At 57.7% G+C, this 20,427-nt stretch overlaps 10 protein-coding genes across 10 annotated transcripts; 3 read left to right on the top strand and 7 right to left on the bottom strand.

The window, feature by feature from the left end:
* Positions 1-43: 43 nt before the first annotated feature.
* GGTG_03822 (hypothetical protein) lies at positions 44-1,012 on the bottom strand (the record flags this gene model as incomplete). Its single annotated transcript, XM_009221605.1, has 1 exon — positions 44-1,012. The coding sequence occupies one exon, from the start codon at positions 1,010-1,012 to the stop codon at positions 44-46; it is 969 nt and encodes a 322-aa protein (XP_009219869.1).
* A 1,173-nt stretch (positions 1,013-2,185) lies between these two features.
* Positions 2,186-3,418, bottom strand: GGTG_03821 (gelsolin repeat-containing protein; the record flags this gene model as incomplete). Its single annotated transcript, XM_009221604.1, has 1 exon — positions 2,186-3,418. The coding sequence occupies one exon, from the start codon at positions 3,416-3,418 to the stop codon at positions 2,186-2,188; it is 1,233 nt and encodes a 410-aa protein (XP_009219868.1).
* A 720-nt stretch (positions 3,419-4,138) lies between these two features.
* On the bottom strand, positions 4,139-4,568 carry GGTG_03820 (hypothetical protein; the record flags this gene model as incomplete). Its single annotated transcript, XM_009221603.1, has 1 exon — positions 4,139-4,568. The coding sequence occupies one exon, from the start codon at positions 4,566-4,568 to the stop codon at positions 4,356-4,358; it is 213 nt and encodes a 70-aa protein (XP_009219867.1). The 3' UTR covers positions 4,139-4,355.
* Positions 4,569-4,804: 236 nt separating this feature from the next.
* GGTG_03819 (hypothetical protein) lies at positions 4,805-6,290 on the top strand. The gene has a single exon (XM_009221602.1). It carries the CDS (start codon positions 5,435-5,437, stop codon positions 6,197-6,199), a length of 765 nt encoding a protein of 254 aa, XP_009219866.1. The 5' UTR covers positions 4,805-5,434; the 3' UTR covers positions 6,200-6,290.
* A 281-nt stretch (positions 6,291-6,571) lies between these two features.
* Positions 6,572-9,057, bottom strand: GGTG_03818 (catalase-1). Its single transcript, XM_009221601.1, has one exon. The coding sequence runs from the start codon at positions 8,914-8,916 to the stop codon at positions 6,685-6,687; it is 2,232 nt and encodes a 743-aa protein (XP_009219865.1). The 5' UTR covers positions 8,917-9,057; the 3' UTR covers positions 6,572-6,684.
* A 2,286-nt stretch (positions 9,058-11,343) lies between these two features.
* On the top strand, positions 11,344-11,875 carry GGTG_03817 (hypothetical protein; the record flags this gene model as incomplete). The annotated part of the gene is made up of 2 exons (XM_009221600.1): positions 11,344-11,449; positions 11,676-11,875. 2 exons carry the CDS (start codon positions 11,344-11,346, stop codon positions 11,873-11,875), a joined length of 306 nt encoding a protein of 101 aa, XP_009219864.1.
* A 1,027-nt stretch (positions 11,876-12,902) lies between these two features.
* GGTG_03816 (hypothetical protein) lies at positions 12,903-15,202 on the bottom strand. The gene is made up of 4 exons (XM_009221599.1): positions 14,914-15,202; positions 14,022-14,853; positions 13,714-13,938; positions 12,903-13,623 (listed from the first exon to the last, which is right to left on the bottom strand). Exons 1-4 carry the CDS (start codon positions 15,055-15,057, stop codon positions 13,148-13,150), a joined length of 1,677 nt encoding a protein of 558 aa, XP_009219863.1. The 5' UTR covers positions 15,058-15,202; the 3' UTR covers positions 12,903-13,147.
* Positions 15,203-15,604: 402 nt separating this feature from the next.
* GGTG_03815 (hypothetical protein) lies at positions 15,605-17,000 on the top strand. Its single transcript, XM_009221598.1, has one exon. The coding sequence runs from the start codon at positions 15,752-15,754 to the stop codon at positions 16,919-16,921; it is 1,170 nt and encodes a 389-aa protein (XP_009219862.1). The 5' UTR covers positions 15,605-15,751; the 3' UTR covers positions 16,922-17,000.
* Positions 16,842-17,869, bottom strand: GGTG_03814 (hypothetical protein). The gene is made up of 2 exons (XM_009221597.1): positions 17,668-17,869; positions 16,842-17,517 (listed from the first exon to the last, which is right to left on the bottom strand). The coding sequence occupies exons 1-2, from the start codon at positions 17,791-17,793 to the stop codon at positions 16,990-16,992; spliced, it is 654 nt and encodes a 217-aa protein (XP_009219861.1). The 5' UTR covers positions 17,794-17,869; the 3' UTR covers positions 16,842-16,989.
* Positions 17,870-18,996: 1,127 nt separating this feature from the next.
* On the bottom strand, positions 18,997-19,477 carry GGTG_03813 (hypothetical protein; the record flags this gene model as incomplete). The annotated part of the gene is made up of 3 exons (XM_009221596.1): positions 18,997-19,104; positions 19,160-19,203; positions 19,369-19,477. The coding sequence occupies 3 exons, from the start codon at positions 19,475-19,477 to the stop codon at positions 18,997-18,999; spliced, it is 261 nt and encodes an 86-aa protein (XP_009219860.1).
* Positions 19,478-20,427: the final 950 nt, after the last annotated feature.

Here is a 20,427-nt window from a genome sequence, read left to right as displayed (position 1 = left end):
AACAAAAGAAAGAGAAAATAAAATGTCCCAGCAACCCCAGAGCCTAGTTCTTCTTAATGTCCTTCTTGAGGTCCTTGATGGCGTCCTCGACCTTCTTGAACTCGTCCTGGATGATCTTGCGGATCTCGTCGAGCATCTTTGTCTTTTGCTTGCTGAGCTTGTCCTTCTTCTTTTCCGACATCTTCTTGAGCTTCTCCTTTGGCTTGTCGGCCAGCTTCTTGACCTTCTCCCCTGCCTTGTTGAGGAGCTTGCGGAGCTTGCCGGGCTTGAGCAGCTTGCGCTCGTCCGCTTCCTTGATGGCCTTCTCCCACACCTCGGCCATCTTCTTGTAGCCGCGCTCGTTGGGGTGCGTGTCGTCGTGGTACTCGCTCTCGCCGTCCTTCTTGTCCGGGTTGGGCCCCTGGTCGAACATGTTGACAAAGACGACGCGCTTGGTGTCCTTGCTCAGCTTGTTGGCGACGCGCTCGATCTGCTTGTTGATATTCTTGACGCGGTCCTCGGTGTCCTTGTTGCGGTTGTGCACCAGGTTCGACGCGAGCACGACGGCCTTGGGCGACTTCTTGAGGATCTCCCTGACCAGGTCCTCGTAGCGCTCGCCGGCCTTGTCGATGTCCTTGTTCTGCACCGCGTCGTTGGTGCCGACGTTGAGCAGCACGATGGCGGGCTTGAGCTTCTCGACCGACGACATCTGGTCCTTCTTGATCTCGTCGATGCGCTTGCCGGGCCAGCCCTCGACGCGGTTCTCGGGGAAGTCGCCCTGCCCGCGCTCGCCCACCATCTCGACCTTGTTCTTGCCGTCCTTGAGCCGCCGCACCAGCTCCTGGCGGTAGCCGCCCGTCTTGTCCGAGCCCTGCCCGTACGTGATGGAGGCGCCCAGCGCCATGATGCGGAGCGTCTTGTCCTTGCCCAGGACGTGCTTGCTGTCGCGGGCCTGGAGCGGCGCGTCTGGGGAGGCGGCGGCGATGACCCCCGAGGCCGAGAGGAGGCCGATGAGGATGGCCTTTGCGTGCATTGTAGTTGTGTTGGAGGATGGTTTGTGGGAGTGGTTGCTTGTGGTGTGATGATGATGATGATGATGATGAAAGTGGTAAACAATAACACTCGACACAACAAGCCAACCGAGCTGATAGATATACGATAGCTACGGCCCTACAGCATAGGTAGGCAGCGGCAGTTCAGCGCCAAGACTAGTAATCCCGCGCCTTACTGTCCGCGGGTGCTGATGGTCGACCTGCATGGCGAGGCTGGAGCATGGCAAAGTGTGGGCATCCTCGGCTGAGCAGCGCGGCTCGGGAAGAGACGAGCGAGGGGAAGACTGCTGGCCTCGGCATCCCCCCTGGGGAAGGATTAGCTCCGGTTGAAGGCAGACCAAATCAGGTCTTGACTACCACACGGCCATTCTAGGTACAGTAGAGGGCAGGGCGGTGGTGATTGTGGCGAAAGACTTAAACCGAGGGGACCGCGATTCTTTTTGTGGCTGCACAGCCTCGACGATGCAGTAAGCAGTACACAATGTGAGCGTTGTGAGGATCCACCACGATGCCGCAGCGCAGCACAAATTTGGGCTGCGCCTTGTTTTTGTTGTCGCTCTCGATTCCTACCTGCATCGCCTGCCTGCGTCTGAGTATTCTGTATTCTGTCAATTGCAGTCAATTCCGAGCAATCTCGCACCTCGAGAGAATCGACATGACTCGCATGCAAAATGGCTCGAAACCCATTCCGCCGTCCTCCAGGCACGCGACCAGGAACACCACGGACAAAAACCCAGGACGAGACAAGGATAAGAGGATCGTTATTGGAACATTAGAACGGCAGAGCCAAGACGGGATCTTCAAGAATCCCGCCTGGGGGTAGGCAGGAACAAGGCAAGCAGCTGGAAGCGCCGACTGTACGGTATGCATGAGTGATCGACCGACCAGGCGATCTGGCCGGGATCGACGGGCAGAGTAATGCCTCTCACACCGACGGAAGGCCCGAGAAGGGTGCGAAACGACGGGACAGCTGGATCGCGGAGATTGTTCTAAGGCTGGAAACTACCTCCGAGCCCTCCCGGGGCCAGCCCGGGGGACTAGGCCGTGTAGCCCCCCATACGGCCGGCAAGGCAGATGTGCTGCCAGTCGAGTGTGAAACCGTGACACGGCCCGAGGAGCCCGGGGCGATCCCCGGATCCCGTGAGGACGGGCCTCTAGACCTGCAGCAGCCGGGAGAATGCCGGTCCCTCGTCGCCCTGCCTTACCTTGGCGATCGGGGTCAGGAAGGCCTCGTCGCTGTCGCCGTCCTGGCAGAGGACCTCCCGGACGTAGTGCTGCGCGACCCTGAACCACGCCGCCTTCTCGGCCCGGCTGGCGCCCAGGCCGACCCAGACCCAGATCTCGCGGCCCTCGTCGTCCAGCAGGAAGACGTCGTCGCCGTCCAGGTGGCCGGCCGAGATGGGCTCGCCGTCCTTGACGAGCGTGAACTGCAGCCTCCCCGACGTGTCGCTGAGCCGGTACAGCCGGCGCGGGCGGCGCCGCTGCTGGTCCGCCATGGCCGCCCCGACCGACTCGACCGGCCTCGCGCAGCGGAACGAGTGCGAGGGGCCGAACTCGTCGCCGCCGTCGAGCATGGTGACAACAAGACCCGAGCGCGACTCGGTCTGGGTCAGCACCTCGACCTCGGCGTGCTTGGCTAGCGTCATGTCGTGCACTACCTGCGCGGCCTTGGCCTTCTCCATGGGCGAGCAGTCGCGGCCCTGCCACACCCAGATCTTGACGTTTGTGTCGAGGATGAAGACGTCCTTGTCGTCGAGGCTCGCCGCGCTGGGCTCCACCTCGTGCACGACGACCGAGTCGCGCCCGGGCCCGCCGCCGGGGAGCTTGAAGACGCGCAGCAGCGTGGCCGCCGCCTCCTTGTCGTCCTCGTCGCGCTCCACATGGCGAAAGCCCGAGCGGACACCGCCGGCGCGGATCTGCAGGCGCGGGAACAGCTCGACGAACTCGTCCGACGGGCTCTGCTGCAGCTCGCGGTGCTGCGTGGCGCGGCCGTGGAGGAACTCGTCCAGCTCGACCGTCTTGTAGGCGGCCGTGCCGGCCTCGTCCTGCGTCGTGTGGCGGCCCAGCCAGAAGAAGATGTCGTGGCCCAGCCGCTGTGGTTCCGCCGGCGCGTCCTTGCTGCCGACGCGGTATGAATGCAATACAATGAAGCTGTCGCCGTCGTAGAACTGGCCGTACTTGTCCTGCGGCCAGGGCACCACCTCGAACTGCTCGATGCGCCAGACGAACAGGCCCGGCTCGACGCCGACGCGGCCGTCGTTCCACGCCGGCTCCGTGGCGGCCGAGTTGAACTTGACCTGGTGGTCGATGTCGCTCCCAATCAGCTCTACGTTGCTGTCCTTGATGTCGTACTCCTTGAGGTGCACGAGTCCCTGGTTTGGCGCCATGGTGTCCTGCCGAGGTCTGCCGTATCTTGTTTCCTTTGTTTCCTTGTTTCCCTTCTGCGATCTTTTCCCTTTTGGTGCAAGTGTGTATCCCCTGGTGAGCATGCAGTTCTGGTCTAGAGAAAGCAAGAGTCTGGTTGCCTCCCGAGCCTCCTTCCTCCCTCGGCGCCTACCTATCTCGGTACGCACTACGTAATCCCTAGTGTGCCAATGCCGTGCAATGCTATCGATCAAGCGGTGGAGTCTGGACGCCGTGGAGGCCGAGCGGGGCAACTCAAAGAAACAGGAACCAATCACGCGGCAAAAGCCAGCACTGGGCTGATCGTCCAAGCTTGCGATTGGCTGTCCGAACCGCAAATCGTCCTGCCAAGTGTTGCCCGTTTCACCTCCCAGGCCGCACAAGAGTCTGGTTGAGAGCTACAGAGCCTCCTGCCTTGTGCGTGTACCCACAGGCGGGCGTCTAGGGCGGGGAAAGGCTGACGTTGGAGCTGGGTTTGTCGCGCTGTCTGGCGCCGCGGGCTGAGGGCTCCAGCTGTTTCAACCCGCCAGCCCAGCACCGCCCCCTGGGGACGGCGAGCGCCTACCGGTTTCCGCCAGGGATCTGCCAAGTGCCCACACACCCACTCTCCGCCCTGGCACCAACCGAAAACAAAAAACGAGCCACCCAACCAAAATAGGGGCACACTTCAAAAAGCTAATTATCACAACAATTTTTTTAAACTGCTTTTTCTATGCAATTTAATGGGCAGTCAAGATTCTAGGTAATTAATGCTTTTTTAGGCGTAGAATGGTGCTGAGGCATCGCGAATCGGGTTTGTTTTGATTGAGATTGATGCTTTTTGCTATAGAGTTTGTATGGGGGGGAAAGCTTTAGGGCTCGTTTTTTTCTTTCGGCTGGTGCCTGGGTGCTCGGCCGATCAGACGTGCCAAGTCTCAGTAGCTAGCCTAGTCCCACAGCCCGACGGATCCCTGCGTCGCCCAGAGCAGCGGGCAGCAGGGCAGCCGCCGTCGCAGGGTCCCCTCTGCTCCTCAGACGCCGCGCTTGGTCGGCTCTTTGCGTGGGGGGAGTGCCAGTTCTAGGCGGCTCTTCGTCGACACGGGCTCGATCGCCTCCAAGAGCCGAGACGAGACTGCCGATAGAGTGTCGTGTCATCACAGGGTCCTTTTTGAGACGGGATGACGGCTGGGGGAACGGGGCAGCGATGGTACCTTGACGGGGGCCCTATTGGCCGCCTCCCAGATTAAGTCGTTACAATGACAGCCAGTAGGCTCGATTCGAACGACAAAGACGAATAATCCAGATGAGAGCGGGAAACGCGCCCCAGTCAAGCTCTCGGCTGGCTTCCCCAGGCGACCAGCCACTGGCTGACAGCGGAACGGATGGGCCGAGCGGCTTAGCCCCAAGCGGCGCTGAGAGCAGGACGCCCGCGTTGCAGACTCATGCCCCTGGTCACCCCCTGTCTATCAAACACGCAAGGCGCGAGCGCCCAGAGTAGCAGCGATCGCCCGTCCGCGATGCTGCCGTGGTTGCGTGGGTCGCGGGTTGTTGACTTTTCCAGGGCAGGCAAAAAAGTCCATCGCCAGCTGATAATACCGAGGGCTGCACCTCCTCCTCAACCACGTCGACCGGGAATTTCTTGCCCCTCCCCTCCCTCTTGGTTTTCTTTTTTATTCTCCGGTGCATATCATTCGCATTTTGTCCTCTTTATAGACCCTTTCCGTCCTGTCATTGCGAGCATAGCCGCTGGTCCGGCATAGCAAACTCGATTCTTCCGTGTTCTTGAACGGCCGACCTTGCGAGCATTGGTTCATCGCGGCCGAGAAGACACTTGGATACTGGGCATCACATTACGACCTTTTAATATATATATTCCATTCTTATCACATTTCAACGGGCGTGTTTTTCTTATACATCATCATCATCATCATCATCCTCAGCTTCTTCAACACCACATTCTGAGCTCCCATCCACCTCCTCCCGCGAACTCTTCAGCATCCATACTTCATCCACCAATCATAATGGCCGGCCTTCTCAACGATGGACTGAGCGATTTCGTCGCCGAGGTTATCGATGGCACCACCCCCCTGGCGAGGCCCGTCCTCGATGCTGCCGAGACGGCAAGCAGCAGCTCTGCCTCCCCGACAAGGCCAGTACGCACAAGGGCTCCCGAACCGACCACGATGGCCACCATCGCCACCCCCGTCACCCTTTCAACCTCGACCCGCCCGGCCACGTCTGCCGCCCCTGCGGCGAGCGGCACCGGCGCCCGGGACACCTCGCCGGCAGCGCCGTCTTCGGTGCCCGCCCCGCCACCACCACCACCACCACCTTCCTCAGCATCCTCGCAGCCCGCCCCGCCTCCTGCGTCCTCAGCACCAGCATCCGTCACGTCCGTTGACGCGACGCCCCTGCCGCCCATCTCGGCGACCCCGCTGCCGACCCTGGAGGCGGAGACGCCCTTCGTGCCGCCCCAGGCCGAGACCACCTCGGCCCCGGCCGCGCCCGCCACCACGACGACGCAGCCGGCGGGCCGCGAGCCGGCGGTGGCCGAGCAGCAGGGCTTGGTGCTGGACCCGAGCAAGAACCCGACCATGATGGCGCTCGTCATCAGCGTGCCAGTCGCCGCACTCGTCCTCGTCGGCGTCACCGTCGTGCTCTGGAAGAGCGGCTGCCTGCGCTGCGGTCGCCGCCGCCGCCAGGACAACATCATCAAGGACGAGATCGAGCACGAGGCCTGGCAGAAGGTGCACGCCGAGAAGTTTGGCCCGTCCAGGAACTACTAAGGCGTAGGAGGATAGTATACGTATATATATATATACACGCCGCATATTTTCCCCCGAGGGGGAGGGCGTGACGACATCACAGCGGAACCACTTTCTTTCATCATTGCATGGGCGGCGTTTTGGTGCGCTTTCCTATGTTTTCTGCTACTTGCCTGATACCGGCAAGTATTGCATATTGGCTTGTTTTGGCATATAAGCATTGGCCTACACACGGGTCTAAACCAAGGCTACCTTGGGAAAGTATGGTAGAGCAGTCGACAGATAACGACGCTTAAAGCATAAAGTTTATTACCAAAGGTCCAACTTGCAAACGTATGTGCTCATTTGTCGACGTCACTGTAATTCACGTGCGTGCACCAGGGCACGTCGGAATAAACACTTGAAAATAATAGCATTCGACCTCGTGATTTTTCATAAAGAACCAACTATAACTACACAGCCCAAGGGCAAATATCGGCAGCAGTCAAAACCTCCTCCAAGCCAGACTAGTACGCAACCTGCGTGTTGAGCCCGTCAATCTCGCGGGCCCAGTTCCGGTGCATGGCGATGCTGTGGAAGAACTGCTCCATGAAGCCCGTGGCGCCCTTGGCGATAGTCACCACCTCTTTGAGGCTCTCGGGCCTCACCCTGCCAACCGTGACGACGCCGTACGACTCGACGGGCTCCTCGCCGCCCGAGACGACCACCTGCGGCAGCGCCAGCGCCGTCTCGACCAGGCCGGCCGCCTCGCCCGACGCGCCGATGGCCTTGAGGTGGCCAAACGCCTCGCGGACGTAGTGCATGGCGCGCCCCGACCGGGCCAACGTCTCGACCGACGCGGCGCCGCCGGGAATGAAGACGGCGTCCACCATGGTGCTGCGGAAGCCCTCGAGGTGGTGGTCGGGCTTGACGCCCTTGGCCGAGCCCCGAGTCTCGCCGGCGGCGTAGATGGGGGACCGCCTGGGCGCGATGGTGAGCGGGATGGCCTGCGTGGCGGCCAGGGCGGCGCGCACGGCCGAGTAGGCGACCGGGTCGTAGCCGTCGGCGATGAGGATGGCCACCTTGCGGGAGGCGACCGTGGGGCTGGAGGGAACAAACTCGAGCTGGCTCAGCCCGCGCGACTTTTGGCCGCGGTTCTGCTGCGCTCCCGTGGCCTTTTCCGGGATGGGCGCGCCCACCATCTCGGCGACGCTCTGGGCCAGCCCCAGGTCGAGCTCCGTCAGGCGCTTGACCAGGTTCCCGTACACCTCCTCCTCGCAGTGGTCCAGCTCGAACGAGAAGGCGGCGAGCATGTGGCGGCGCTCGACCTCGGACATGCTGTTGAAGAACATTTGGGCCTGCGAGATGTGGTCCTTGAACTTTGCGCTCTTGGCCCGCGCCTTGATGCCCTCTATCTTGGTGGCGTGCTCGACGAAGGCGCCCTCGGCGGCCGAGGCTGGAGGGTTGATGCCGAAGCGGTTGGGCCAGTAGTTGACCTTGCCCTTGGTGATGGTGTGGCGCATCTGGCCGTCGCGGTTGAAGTTCATGACGGGGCAGACGGGCCGGTTGATGGGCAGCTCCTCCCAGTTGGTGCCCAGGCGGCTGAGCTGCGTGTCCTGGTACGAAAAGTTCCGTCCCTGAAGGAGAGGATCGTCCGAGAAGCCGATGCCGGGGACGAGGTGGCTGGTGCAAAAGGCGACCTGCTCCGTCTCCGGGAAGAACTCGTCGATGTTTCTGTTGAGCTCCAGCGTGCCGATGTAGTCGACCGGGATGAGGTCCTCGGGCCAGACCTTTGTGGCGTCCAGGATGTCAAAGTCAAAGTCGTGCTCGCGGCTCTCGGGCAGGACCTGGACGCCAAACTTCCACTTTGGGAAGGCGCCGTTGGCGATGGCCTCCATCAGGTCCTTGCGGTGGAAGTCGGGGTCCTGGCCGGCCAGCTTGAGGGCCTCGTCCCAGACCAGGCTGTGGACGCCGAGCTCGGGGGTGAAGTGAAACTTGACAAAATGGCGCTCGCCCTGGGCGTTGACGAGGGTGAAGGTGTTGACGCCGAAGCCCTGCATCATGCGGTACGAACGCGGGATGGCACGGTCGCTCATGGCCCACATGAACATGTGCGTGGCCTCGGAGTGCTGGTACATAAAGTCCCAGAAGTTGTTGTGCGCCGACTGCGCCTGCGGCACCTCGGTGTCGGGCTCGGGCTTGCCGGCGTGTATCACGTCGGGGAACTTGAGCGCGTCCTGGATGAAGAAGACGGGTATGTTGTTGCCGACAATATCCCAGTTGCCCTCGGGCGTGTAGAACTTGACGGCGAAGCCGCGCACGTCGCGGACCGTGTCGGCCGAGCCGCGGCTGCCCAGCACCGTCGAGAAGCGCACAAAGACGGGCGTCTCGCGCGACGTGTCCGTCAGCACCTTTGCGCACGTCAGGTGCTCGATGCTCTTGTGCAGCGTGAACCTGCCGTGCACTCCAGTGCCACGAGCGTGCACGACGCGCTCGGGGATGCGCTCGTGGTCGAAGCGGTGGATCCTCTCGCGGGCCAGCTGGTCCTCGAGCAGCGACGGCCCCGTGTGCTGGTCGCTCACCACCCGCAGCCAGTCGTCAGCGCTGGGCATGCGCGTGCCGGCGTCCGACGTCATCCTGCCTTGGGCCGACGGCGTGACCGTGTTGCGGCCGAGGTCTGCTATTTTGTCGCCCTGCGAGTGCATCATGTACGACTGGCCCTTCTTTAGGGTATCTCCAATGTCTTTGAGGGACGCCATGTGTTCTGGCGAGATGGGAGTGCGTATGGAGGGAGCTTTGCCAGATATCAAAGCCAGATTTGTAGAGGTGAACTGGGACCAGAAATTGGAAGTGGACGAGAGTGGGAGAACGGGACACTCGAGTTAAATGCGGCAAGGCATCTGTCTACTACTAGGTAGTAGGCGCGCTCCTGACGATGAAGTTGGAAGGAGATTTCTAATGCCACCCCGAGGAGCAAACCCTCCGCCACCATACACCCGCCGGAGGTTCCTGCCCGCCCAGTACAGGTACCTAGGTGTGGCATGTCACACATGTCTACGTGCTGGCAGGTACCTCCACTGTCGAGGCCTAGACAACGCCCGATTGGATCGATCAACCAGCAGCTTCTGCAACGACGTCAATGAAGCTGTCTTGGTCGCCGGATTAGGAAATGACTGGGGCTGCCCCGCTAATACGGCAGTCGCCAAGGCGGGGAGCCGAAGGGACTGATCGATGATGTGTGCCTGCGATCGACCAAAAAAGACACAAAAAGCGAGCAGAGCCCAATGGCTTTCTCCTATTTCCAGTGGCCTGGGCAACAGCAAAGTGAGGTATCCGTCGGGCTGTATATCATCAACAGCCGTAAATGATAAAGTTCGGGTTCTTCAGTTGAAAAGACCTCAATCTTACCATCAATTCCTTTCTTGTTTGCTCGTCATGCCCGGTGAGAGCTCTCCACCCGAACTCCTGTTGAGCTCATCCTGACGCCGCAGTTGCTTCAATGTTACTTCTGCCTGCCACCCCACTAACGGTATTGTGCCGTTGATGATGCAATTATTAAACAAGCATCCGTAATTCGCCAGCCGCATTTGCTGCCTTATTCATTGGCTCCTGGCCACACAAAGTCGACCCATCATATTGGCGTCATTGATGTCGGCGGGTCATCGAAGCTGTCCAAGGGGCTCCCCTGCCAAATCAGGCGACTGTGATTGGCTCCCTTCTTTGATGGGATTTGCCCAGGCTAGGTTGGCGCCGAAGGCGAAAGACAACATTTCTCCTTGCCGCGTCTTTTCCACAAGGCCTTGACGCCAGCCAGCCAGCCAGCCAGCCAACCGGTTAGCCGCGGAGGCCGCTTCCGCTGTCCAAAAGTGCGAGCCGTTGGCAACGTGGAAATGCCACGATGCCCCCATTTTGACTGCGAGCAAGTAAACATCGACCTCAAGCGCACGGTTCTCTCACAGAGTCAGTCGGTCATCCAATGCAAGTCCTCGTGCCTGGACGGGGCGTCATGCCGACACATGCTTAATTCTCAAGCTTATCCGACGATCTAGACCTCTTGCTCTTTAGCGCCTGACTGGGGCAAGGATTCGGGCGAGTGGGTTTCTTCTCGACACGCCTTTCCACCCGCTGCCGGCCAACCCTGGAGCTGCGTGGGCTTCCACGCATCAATTGCTGCGCTGGGACATCGCCTCGCATCCTCTCCACTGCCTATCTTGGTGCGGCAAGTGTGCGTCTCACCTGGGTGGGCAGTACCGCTGCAGTTCGCTGGCGGACGGCGCGTTCTCGGGCGACATGCCGCATGATGAAAATGCAGACTGCCAGGTCGTCCCCGTTCTGCCTCGTTTTTCCGTCGGCAATCTGCCTGGCTGTCAGGCAGTGCCCTGACGTTTGGTCAAGCTTTTAGCCCAAGTCTTGGCTGGCCAACGATGCCCTCGACCAGCGTGCGTCCCCTGGAAACATCTCCCACTCGACCAGCCCGGTTACGTTACATCTGATTGTACTGTATGTGCACTGATATCTCTCTTCCAGATGCCTCCTCTCAAATGTTTAAACCACGCAGTCATGGGACGGGTAGGTGGCATCTATCATGCGTCCAAGATCATCCGACCTATATCGGGGAACTTGAACAAGCCGATATACATAGATTCTCGACCTTCTGGCACGAGGTCACGACGCAAAATGCGAACGGATCCGTCCCATCTCCATGCCCTTTTGCCCCAAAACGGTCGGGATCGTTCACGCGACGATCCCCAGTCCCAATGCGACTCAGGATGGCCCATGGCCCTCGTTTGCTGTATGAGGTGGGGCCTAGGGCACGTGAGTGCACGGCCCACCCCGATGGATAGACCTGGATCGCGCACGCACAATCTGTACCCGTGGTAGCCAGAAATAGACATGCCACTTTCCCAATCCGGTATCGCCAAAGCGTGATACCTCACACACTTGCATCACCCCCGCCTCCCTGCCGCACCACGACACCCACGGTGGTGCGCTAAGTTGACCGTCCTGCTCATCTCATCTCATGATAGAGACCCTGGCTGCCGGGCCCCCATGAAGGGATCGTCTTGGCCACGCCGATCGCTCATTGGGCCGGTCCAACCTTGCCGGCAACCGACTTCACCTGATATTGCTCCACAGACAGACATGCGCACGTTTCCATGTCCCTTTGAGGACAGAGATCCTAACCGATGTCGCGGCGTGGACTCTTTGTGTCTGATGTTGCGTACCCGCCCTGGGAACTTGGGTCTGGCGGGCTAGGCGGCAACGCCGACATGGTGCGGGGCCACCTCGTAAGTAGGTCCGGACTGTTTCTTATCCCGATGAGCCTATGGTATATAAACAGCTGTCATTAGATCACTGCTGTCCTCGAGTCCTTGGCTTTACCATCAGCTTAGCCCTACAAAGCACACAAGCAACCACTTCCATTCTTTCGGAGTTGATCTCCTCTCTTTCACTTTGCGTTGGTCCCGGAAACAATTTAATTCTTCGTCCTCAACTATCTACACGGAGCAATACCCAGAGAACGGATCCCAGCCGCCCACGCCTACGCCCACTCAAACCAACCTCCCTTCCAGCAAAATGCAGACCAAGACACTCGTTATTGCCCTCCTGGCCGCTGTCGCATCGGCCGCGGCCGTGCCCCGCGACGTGGCTGCTCCTTCAAGCGCTGCTACTCTCGAAAAGGGGAGTGCTTATCACCCCGCGCGTATTGCTATTTAACCCCGTATCCATCTGTGCACACGTGTGAGCATCGCCGCGTACCGTCTCACGGGCCAAATTGAATGTACCCAAATAACGAGCGATGTTTTCCCATGTTGATTACGTCAATTCATGAAGTTACTAATTTAATTCCCCGTACTGCACGGTCGTTGGCACGGCCGTTCCTTTTTGCATTGGTTAACAAGCAAATCCAGGCATAGATCCGGCTTGGGCCTAACCCACTAATGGCCCCGCTTTGCTTATTAAGGCCCAACCCCTTTTAATCTTTGTACCAACTTTAATCCTTAATCCTAAAAAAACCCGCGATCTTTATCGTTCTGGCCTTATTTAAATCGATAATGCTTCTTAACGCTATCTGGCCCTCCCGTGTTACGGGACCAGACCAAGGTAGTACCCGTTACACTAAGGCAAAAGAGGAACGTTGTTGTAGCTGGGGCTACAACCCATGCGAGGTCCTTATAAGCGATTGTACCGTAACATCCCGCAACAAAGCCTTTAATTTAATATTTTACCTATTTAATTAAAAAGCCGGCCCCGTTGGCCTGGGTAAAGGCTAAAACAGTGGGCGAAAAAGAAGCATTAGGGCGAACCCCGACCGCTGCCGGATCAGGATCGGAAACCCCTGCAGCTAATTTGGGAGGTGGGCCCTAAGCCCCTAACCTATTTGCCAACGATTCCGACTTCTCCCTTACGGGAAGTCGATTTCAGCGCCTCCTGCACGTTACTTACAAACACAGTTACGTTATTGACAGGCATTGAACAACCAGCAAAAGCACAGATTCCCGGCCCAAACTAGTAGAGGTACTTTGATACTTTGTGTTGCACGGTGACTCCGCTATTTTGGGGTCAAATAACAATACGCGCGGGGTAATATAGCACTTCCCCTCCAAAAGCGGGTGAAGGTTGGCGACGCCGATTTCGGCAAGTGCACTCCGACCATGGATTTCAAGGCGGGCCCTAAATCTGCCGACCGGGATTCGCAATTCAATGGGGCTGTCTCCTTTCAACCGCCAGGAGAAAGAATTTGCAGGTAAAGGTAAACTCAATAACTGGTTGGACTTCCAAACGGGCCATGAAATTTGCGGATTGTAAAGAGTGAATTGAACATAAACGGCACCGGCGTTTATGAGTAAAGGCTAGCTTCTAAAATTAAAACAAATGAAAGCTTTGTGAACCTTTGATGGTAGTTCTTGTCGGGCGGGCCAACAGGTTGCTTGAGACCATGAGGATTTTGTAGCGAGATACTCCTTACAAAGCCCGCGTCAAGTGCCATTAGCCACCCATGGCAACGGCCTGTCCCTTCTCGGTAAAGACCTTCTCCCTCTTCATGACCACGCTGCAGATGAGACAGATGGCGCCGGCGGCGATGATGGGGATGAAGGCCTGCTGGATGGCCCTGGTGATGCCGCGGATGGCCTCCGCCCTGAGCTCGGGAGAGGCCGAGTTGATGAGGGTGCTGGTTGCGCCCGCGATGGCGTTGGAGATGTCGTCCTTGGTGGCGTTGGGGAACAGGGCGGCGAGGGCCTGCTCGGCGCGGTTGACGAAGACGGCGCCCGCCATGCCGGTGCCGAAGACGATGCCCAGCATCTGGCCGACCGTCATGAAGCCGACGCAGTAGGGGATCTCGGCAGCGGCCACCTTCATCTGGGCGACGGCGAAGCCGGCCTGGCAGAAGCAGCCGACGCCCGTGCCGAGGATGATGGTGTAGCCGTAGATCTTGGCGTTGGACGTGTTCTCATCGACCGTGTCTAGATGGGGAGGTGCCAATATGTTAGTTCCTGTTAGGGGTGTTGGGGTTTAAAGTGTTTGTTTTTTTTGTTCGGGAGGCTGCCACATACAGAGGAGAACGCCGCCAATGAGCTCCAGAGCCGAGCCTGCAATGTACCAGGGGTAGTAGTAGCCCGTCCTGCCCATGAAATGGCCGTTGACCAGGTTGAACGCCACGAGGAAGAGGATGAAGGGCAGGAGATGGACCGAGGTCTCAACGGCGGTGGCGCCACGGGTGAACTGGTAGTACAGGGGCAGGTAGTAAATGGAGATGAAGCTGCCGAAGGTCGCGAGCACTGCACGGAAAAGTCAGCGAGCCGTGTTTAAAAACAGGCCGAAATCTTGCTTTGAAGAGATGGGAGAACAAGGGAGAACATACTCATGGTCAAGAAGAGAGCAATCATGGTGCGGCTCCTCCAGAAATGCATGGGGAACAACCGGTTTTCTCTCGAGGTTGCGATGTAGAAGCATTGCTGCAGGATGAAGAGGATGGCCAGGACACCAGAGGCGACAAGCAGTCCAATGCTGCTACCGGAGTCCCAGTCCCAAAGGACACCGCCCAGGTTCATAGCCATGATGATGCAGAGGAGACAGCCAATGGACAGGACCGTGCCCAGGTAATCCATCTGGGCGAAGCGAGTGAGGAGGGGCACGCCCTGCTGGGGCTTGAAGTCGGGCAGCAGGATGAAGTAGATGGGCACGACGACGACGCCGACCAGCAGATTCAGGTAGAAGGCCCAGCGCCAGGTGGCGGCGCTCTCGCCCAGGGAGCCGCCGACGACGGGGCCGAGCACGGTGCCGACGCCCCAGATGAAGCCCGTCAGGCTCAGGTACGTGGGCCGCTCCGTGTTGGTGGTCGTAACGGACAGCAGGGTCAACAGGCCCATGTACATGCCGCAGCCGCCCATGCCGGCGATGGCGCGGCCTATGATGAAGGCGTCGATGGTCGGGGCGGCGCCGCAGAGCGCCGAGGCGGCCATGAAGACCACGGTGCTACCGATGAAGAGCTTCTTGGCCGAGAAGGTGCCGTACGCCTTGGACCACGGCAGCGTGGTGGCAGCGGAGCCGAGCGCGAAGGAAACGCCGAGCCAGGGGACGAGGTCGACGCGGCCGAAGGTCTCGACCACCTTGGACTGGACATTGGCGACGACGGTGTTGTCGAGGGCGTAGAGGAAGAGCACCGAGAGGAGGGCACTTATGACAAGACCCCACTGATGGCAAGGTCGTTAGTAAACGGGCGGTAACTATGTCTCTCCAGGAACACCAATTACCTTGACTCCATGAATGTCCCTGGGCGGTTCATCAGGGGCGTCTTTGGGCGCCGACGCGGACTCTGCACCAGAAGGCGGCCCAGAGCTGTTAAGGACATCGTCTTGCGAATGCGGCTGGAGGGATGCTTTCTCGCCGCCCGCCATGATGGAAAAGGTGTGGCTTGGGGAGGAACAAGAGTCGGCCAGATGGATTTTCGGTACAAGAGCGCGGGGGTTGGCACCAGCTGTTGGCGGGTAGTCTAGCTTCAAATGCGCGTGCTAATATGGGTGGCTTACATCAAAATTTGGGGTGATCAAGGTGCGCGGGGTGATATAGGCACACGAAAGGGCGCGGAAGCTCTGCGGCAGGCAAGTGGTTGTGATTACAAATGGTGGTTGATTAGAAATCGTGGGTGGGGAAAGAGTGTTGTTGGTTGAGTTGTGTCGTTGGCTCTAAGGACTTTGTTTGGGCACTATACAAGGGGCCCTTGCTCATGCGCGCGCGACTCACAGGGATGGGTGCGTGGACACTGTGTAGAAACGGTTCGGATCGCCATCCGTGCCCTGAATGGGCCGGGCCGCAGTGGGGGCGCTTGACCGAGTCAGGCCACATTGGTAAGCCTGCTTGTCAGGATCAAGGTGGTGAGTCTACTACTACCCATGCACAATATGTCCAGACATTCATACCGATGCACGCCCCAGGGTTGAGCTTTCCTTTTTAATTACACACCCACTTATGGTGAGCATTTAAATCGTCCGATGTAATTACTCTCGTTGTAACTCTGCTCTCCCCCTTTTTGTAGCCACCAACCAGAACCGAGATTTCCTCCTTTCACTTGAACACTGCTACGAAAAAAACATGAGCGACCAGTTCTCCATTACAGCTGCGGCCACGGCGGTAACCTCCAAGACTGCTGCAGAGCGCGTCCACTTTCACTACGGCGGGCGGCAGTCAATCACAAACACGGAGCTCGCCCCTGGCCATGTCCTTGTCTCCTTTCAAATCTCGCCCATCAACCCGCAAGACCTGATGGTCATTGCGGGTCTCTACCCCGTCAAGCCCGTCTTCAAGGACGAGAACGGCGAGGGAATCCTTGGGTACGATGGTGTCGCTAGGGTCGAGGCCATGCCTGTCGTCGAGGGCGACGCCGCTTCGGCCTCGGCCCCTGGCCGCGATGGCGACTTGCACCCTGGCGATCTCGTCATCCCTCGCCGCCATGGCCTTGGGACTTGGCGGCGAACCGCTATCGTCAAGGCCGAGGACCTCATCCGCCTGCCCCCTGACACAGACCCGCTCGGCGCGTCGCTGCTGCGCATGGTCTTCCTCCCCGCCTACCTCATGGTCGAGGACACACGTCCGCTCAAGCCGGGCGACTGGATCGTCCAGAACGCCGCGTCGGGGGCCATCGCGCGTCTGGTCACGCAGTTCGCGCGACTCAAGGGCTGCCACGTCTGCAGCGTCGTCCGCGACCGCGACTCGGCAGGCCTGGAGGCCCTCAGGCCGGTCTTGCAGCGAGACGGCGCTAGCGTCGTCATCACTGAGGGCGAGCTCCGCGAGTCAGGGGTCGACGCCCATCCTCGCCTGGCGGAGGCCGCGGCCCAGGGGCGGGTCGCCCTCGCCCTCGACGGGGTCTTTGGGGAGCCCGGGGAGCGACTGGCCTCCCTCCTGTCGAAGGGGGCCACGTACGCCGACTACGGCTCCCTCGGCGGCGCGGACGGCGTGGTGCGACTGTCGCAGCGGCTGCTGTTCTGGAACGAGGTGTCTTTCGGGCACTTTCGCCTGTCAGAGAACCTGGCCAGGCGCACCCCCACGCAGCAGGAGTCCCTGCTCTGGTGGTTTGCCGAGCTGCTGGCCGGGGGGAAGCTTTCGGCACCCGACGTCACGAGGATCAAAGTGCCGAAGGCTGCGGCTCTTACTGGTCAGGAGAGCTCGGACGCTTTTGAGAAGCAGGTTATTTTAGCCTTGAGTGGGGAGTGGAAGGAAAAGGTTGGAGCCGGGAAGCATGTCCTTGACTTTGGAGCTATTTGAGCTTGAATAAAAAACCCATTCTCCTTGCATAGGAATAGGCTTTGTACTAGCTACATTCAACGCCCTGTCTACTTCTGCTGCACCTGGTCCTCCTGCTGCTGCTGCTTCTCCTTCTCGATGGCCTTGGCATTGTATTTCGTCAGGATGTCAAGCAGGCCGGGGATCTCCTCATCGTAGTCGATGCGGCAGCTGTTCATCATCCTGGCCAGGAACCCGTAGACGCCGTGCACGAAGAACAGCTCCATGATCTCCTCGTCCCCAAACAGGGCCTTGGCCTCCTTCATGGTCTCCGGGCCGACGACGTTGTTGCCGCTGAGCTCCTCGATGACACACGCGGCGAGCCTCTGGCGCGGGGTGAACAGGTCCGCGGGGAGCGGCTTCTTGGTGTCGCGGATGGCGGCGAACTGCGCGTCGGCGATGCCGAAGACGCGGGCCACGGGCTCGTTGACGTCCCACTCGTAGGGGGCGTCGAGGGTCGCGGCGGTGCGGAGGACAGCGATCTGCCACTCAGTAGAGCGGATCTTGCGGTCCTCAGCCCACATAGTTGTGAGGAGGGTCATGAATGGCTTGAATGAGACGGTGGAATTGGCAAGGAGCTGTGCAACAAAAAGTGGGGCGGGTGGGGGTTTAAGGTTAGCTCCTCGGCTCCATCCGCTTATTGTTGTTCTTTCTTTCAACGATCCCTGCGTGGCGGCTGTGTGCGTTCGGCAGATGTTCGGGAATAATGTGGGGGGGAAAATGCGTACCTTGAAAACGTTTCTCTCGAACGGCAGGGTTTTGAGGGCCGCCTGGATATCGGGCGGCGCAGTGCTGGAATCGACATATCCAATCAAATGCTCATTGGTGATGACGCGGTTATCCCAGGAAGCCATGGTTTCTGTCCGGTTGTGATGCGGTGATCTAGCAAGAATGTTGCAAATGTGCCAGGGTAGGTGGTATAATCTGATGGGGTGGTTGTTGAGGCGAGAGGGGAAACGCAACATGGAGCGTAAGGGCAACCTCTTAATATACACCGTGCAGACACACGTGCACGCAAGCACAAAATAGCACGAATACCTATCACTCAGCACGGAGATGTGTCAAACGTCAATGCATGTCTAGGCACAGGCCCAAGGTTACCCAAAGGTGAGGTTGCACCAGCCAGGTCAGCCCCTCCCTGCTGCGGATGCAACACCCGTCTTCCGGCTCATGAGACAAAATGCAAGAGTCAGTCCCTCGTGTTCCTCCGACCCCAGGCTCGCAAAAGTTCTTATCTAATGCAAGGGCGTAGGCATTCAGTGGGGGTGGCTTGCTTGGCCGTTCGTCCTTTTGGGGGAACCTCTGGACATCATGAATCGCTCTTCCATATTGCCGAGATCCTTGGTGGGGCGCCATCATGAATCGCTCTTCCATATTGCCGAGATCCTTGGTGGAGCGCATGTCAAACCAGGGGCGGAAAGCTTGTTATAGTGCTATGGCGCGTTGTTGGTGGCGTGAGCCGCAAGCATTATGGGGGCATCAAACGCCGAGGATTGGAATAACACCATAACAGCAATTTGACCCGCACGAGACACAAATCACCCCGATCCCGATCGGTTAGATGAGCATCTGCGGGCCGGGACGGTTGCGTCATCAAGGGAGCCCATGCCAAGGCCCAAGGCACCCAGGTTCGTGATGGCTGCGGAATGGCGCGCCCCCCGCAGCAGGGCAACCCCCAAAAAGAAATCGCTGGTAAGTTCGGACTCGGAGTGATTAGTTTCTCCGCTCAGCACATGCAGTTATAGCCGACTAAGACAAGATTCCAGGGCAAACCAAGCAAGCGGGGCTAGGAGCGGATACGTTGCTTCGTGAGAGATTTGGTGTGCCGGAAAATGTAGCGGTAGAGTTGCCGGAAAACTCACCGGCAAAGTTGCCGGAAGACTTACTGGCAGAAGACAATCTAAAACGGCGAGGTGTGCGGCCCGAAGCCGTTAGTGGGGATGGAGAGGCATGCGCTGCCTGCGTCCCAAGTTAGTGCACCCCCTGTCGGCGCACCCCCCCTTTCTGCGCACTTTTCCACGCCTTTTCCACAAAAACTCACTGTTTGCATAAAGCATTTAAACATTATATAAACATAATATAAATATAAAGTAAACGTTTTTATATAACCGGAAGGGAACGCTTTTATATAACGTATTAAAATATATACTTATATATTTAATAAGCTATATATATATTTATTTACCCCTTTCGAGCTATATAGCCCATGGGGAGCTTTACGGGGTTAACTAAATAAAGGTAAAAACCGTGCTTCCAGCCGATAGCTGTTTAATGTAAAGCTGGGTGAAAACTCTTTCCCTTCGAGGTTTCTGCTACTCCGCGTCTTCTTCGTAAGTAATGTGTTGGTGGTGTGGTTTTACTCCCGCACCCTTTAATAAGTTATAATATGTGTATAAGCAAAAATAAAAGAATTGTTAAGGTTTCCTTACAAAATGTATGCATCTCATGACAATAGTAAATTGTTAATAACTTTTTTAATATTAACGCTATATATATGTATATATATATATATATATATATATATGCAATAACCTGCATTTAATTTTTAAAAACTTAAAGTTTTACGTAAATACTTTATTTATTATGTAATACTTATACTTAAGCTTATATATATAATATATTTGTTTAAAAAGTTATTTCATATTTTAAAATGTTATAAATTGCATAAATTTGGTAAAAGACACTAACATTTTAGCGTATGTTAGTTTAAATCGAAATTATACTTTATATACTGGAAATAAATATAAGTTTAATATATTTCCACCGGCTCAACACCGCGCAACGCTACAGAAGCGGAACGCAGGCGCAGGGTTTCCCCCCCTAAGCCCAACCCAAGGGTTTTTCCCCACGCATATACTAAGTAAAAGCACTGAGGTCTCTTCCATAAACAAAGCAGCGTATAAAATGCATACAAGTTTAATATATTATGTAAAACCCTATTCTTTTAACTATATAACGCCGGTTGCTTTGTACCTATATAATATTTCTACGATTTTTAAATGCTTTATGAAAACAGTAAGTTTATATGGAAAAGGTGCGCAGAAAGGGGGGGTGCGCCGACAGGGGGTGCACTAACTTATGCGGTTGGCTGGCTGGCTGTCTGGTAATTACCTATCTAGGTAAGCAGACTTGCATGTATGAAGGCGCCCGTGGTCACTGGGCTAACCTCAAAGGTATTCACAGGGACAGAGCCGCATGCGCAAGGGCGGGTATGTGGGTGGACCGCAGACGTGTGCTTGAAATCCATCGAGGGTCAAGAAATGTGTGCTGGAGAGGGGAAATCCAGTAGACAGGAGTGTTAGCCGACAATGTTCCCAAAGGTACCTCGCCTTTGTTGTCGGCTACTGTTCGGGTACCCGTGGCCCCCGGCCCGCCGGGTCACCGACTTGTGTCGTGAACCGCCGGCGACGCACGCATCTTTTGACGTCTCCACGAGCCATCTTTGGACATCTCCGCGAGTCCCTGAGTCTGAGGAGGGCTCCCCCCCC

The sequence above is a fragment of the Gaeumannomyces tritici genome (genome assembly GCF_000145635.1).
Source record: "Gaeumannomyces tritici R3-111a-1 unplaced genomic scaffold supercont2.2, whole genome shotgun sequence".
Classification (NCBI taxonomy): Eukaryota; Fungi; Ascomycota; class Sordariomycetes; order Magnaporthales; family Magnaporthaceae; genus Gaeumannomyces; species Gaeumannomyces tritici.
Note: the sequence above shows the minus strand (reverse complement) of the source record. Positions and strands in the feature narration are given on the sequence as shown.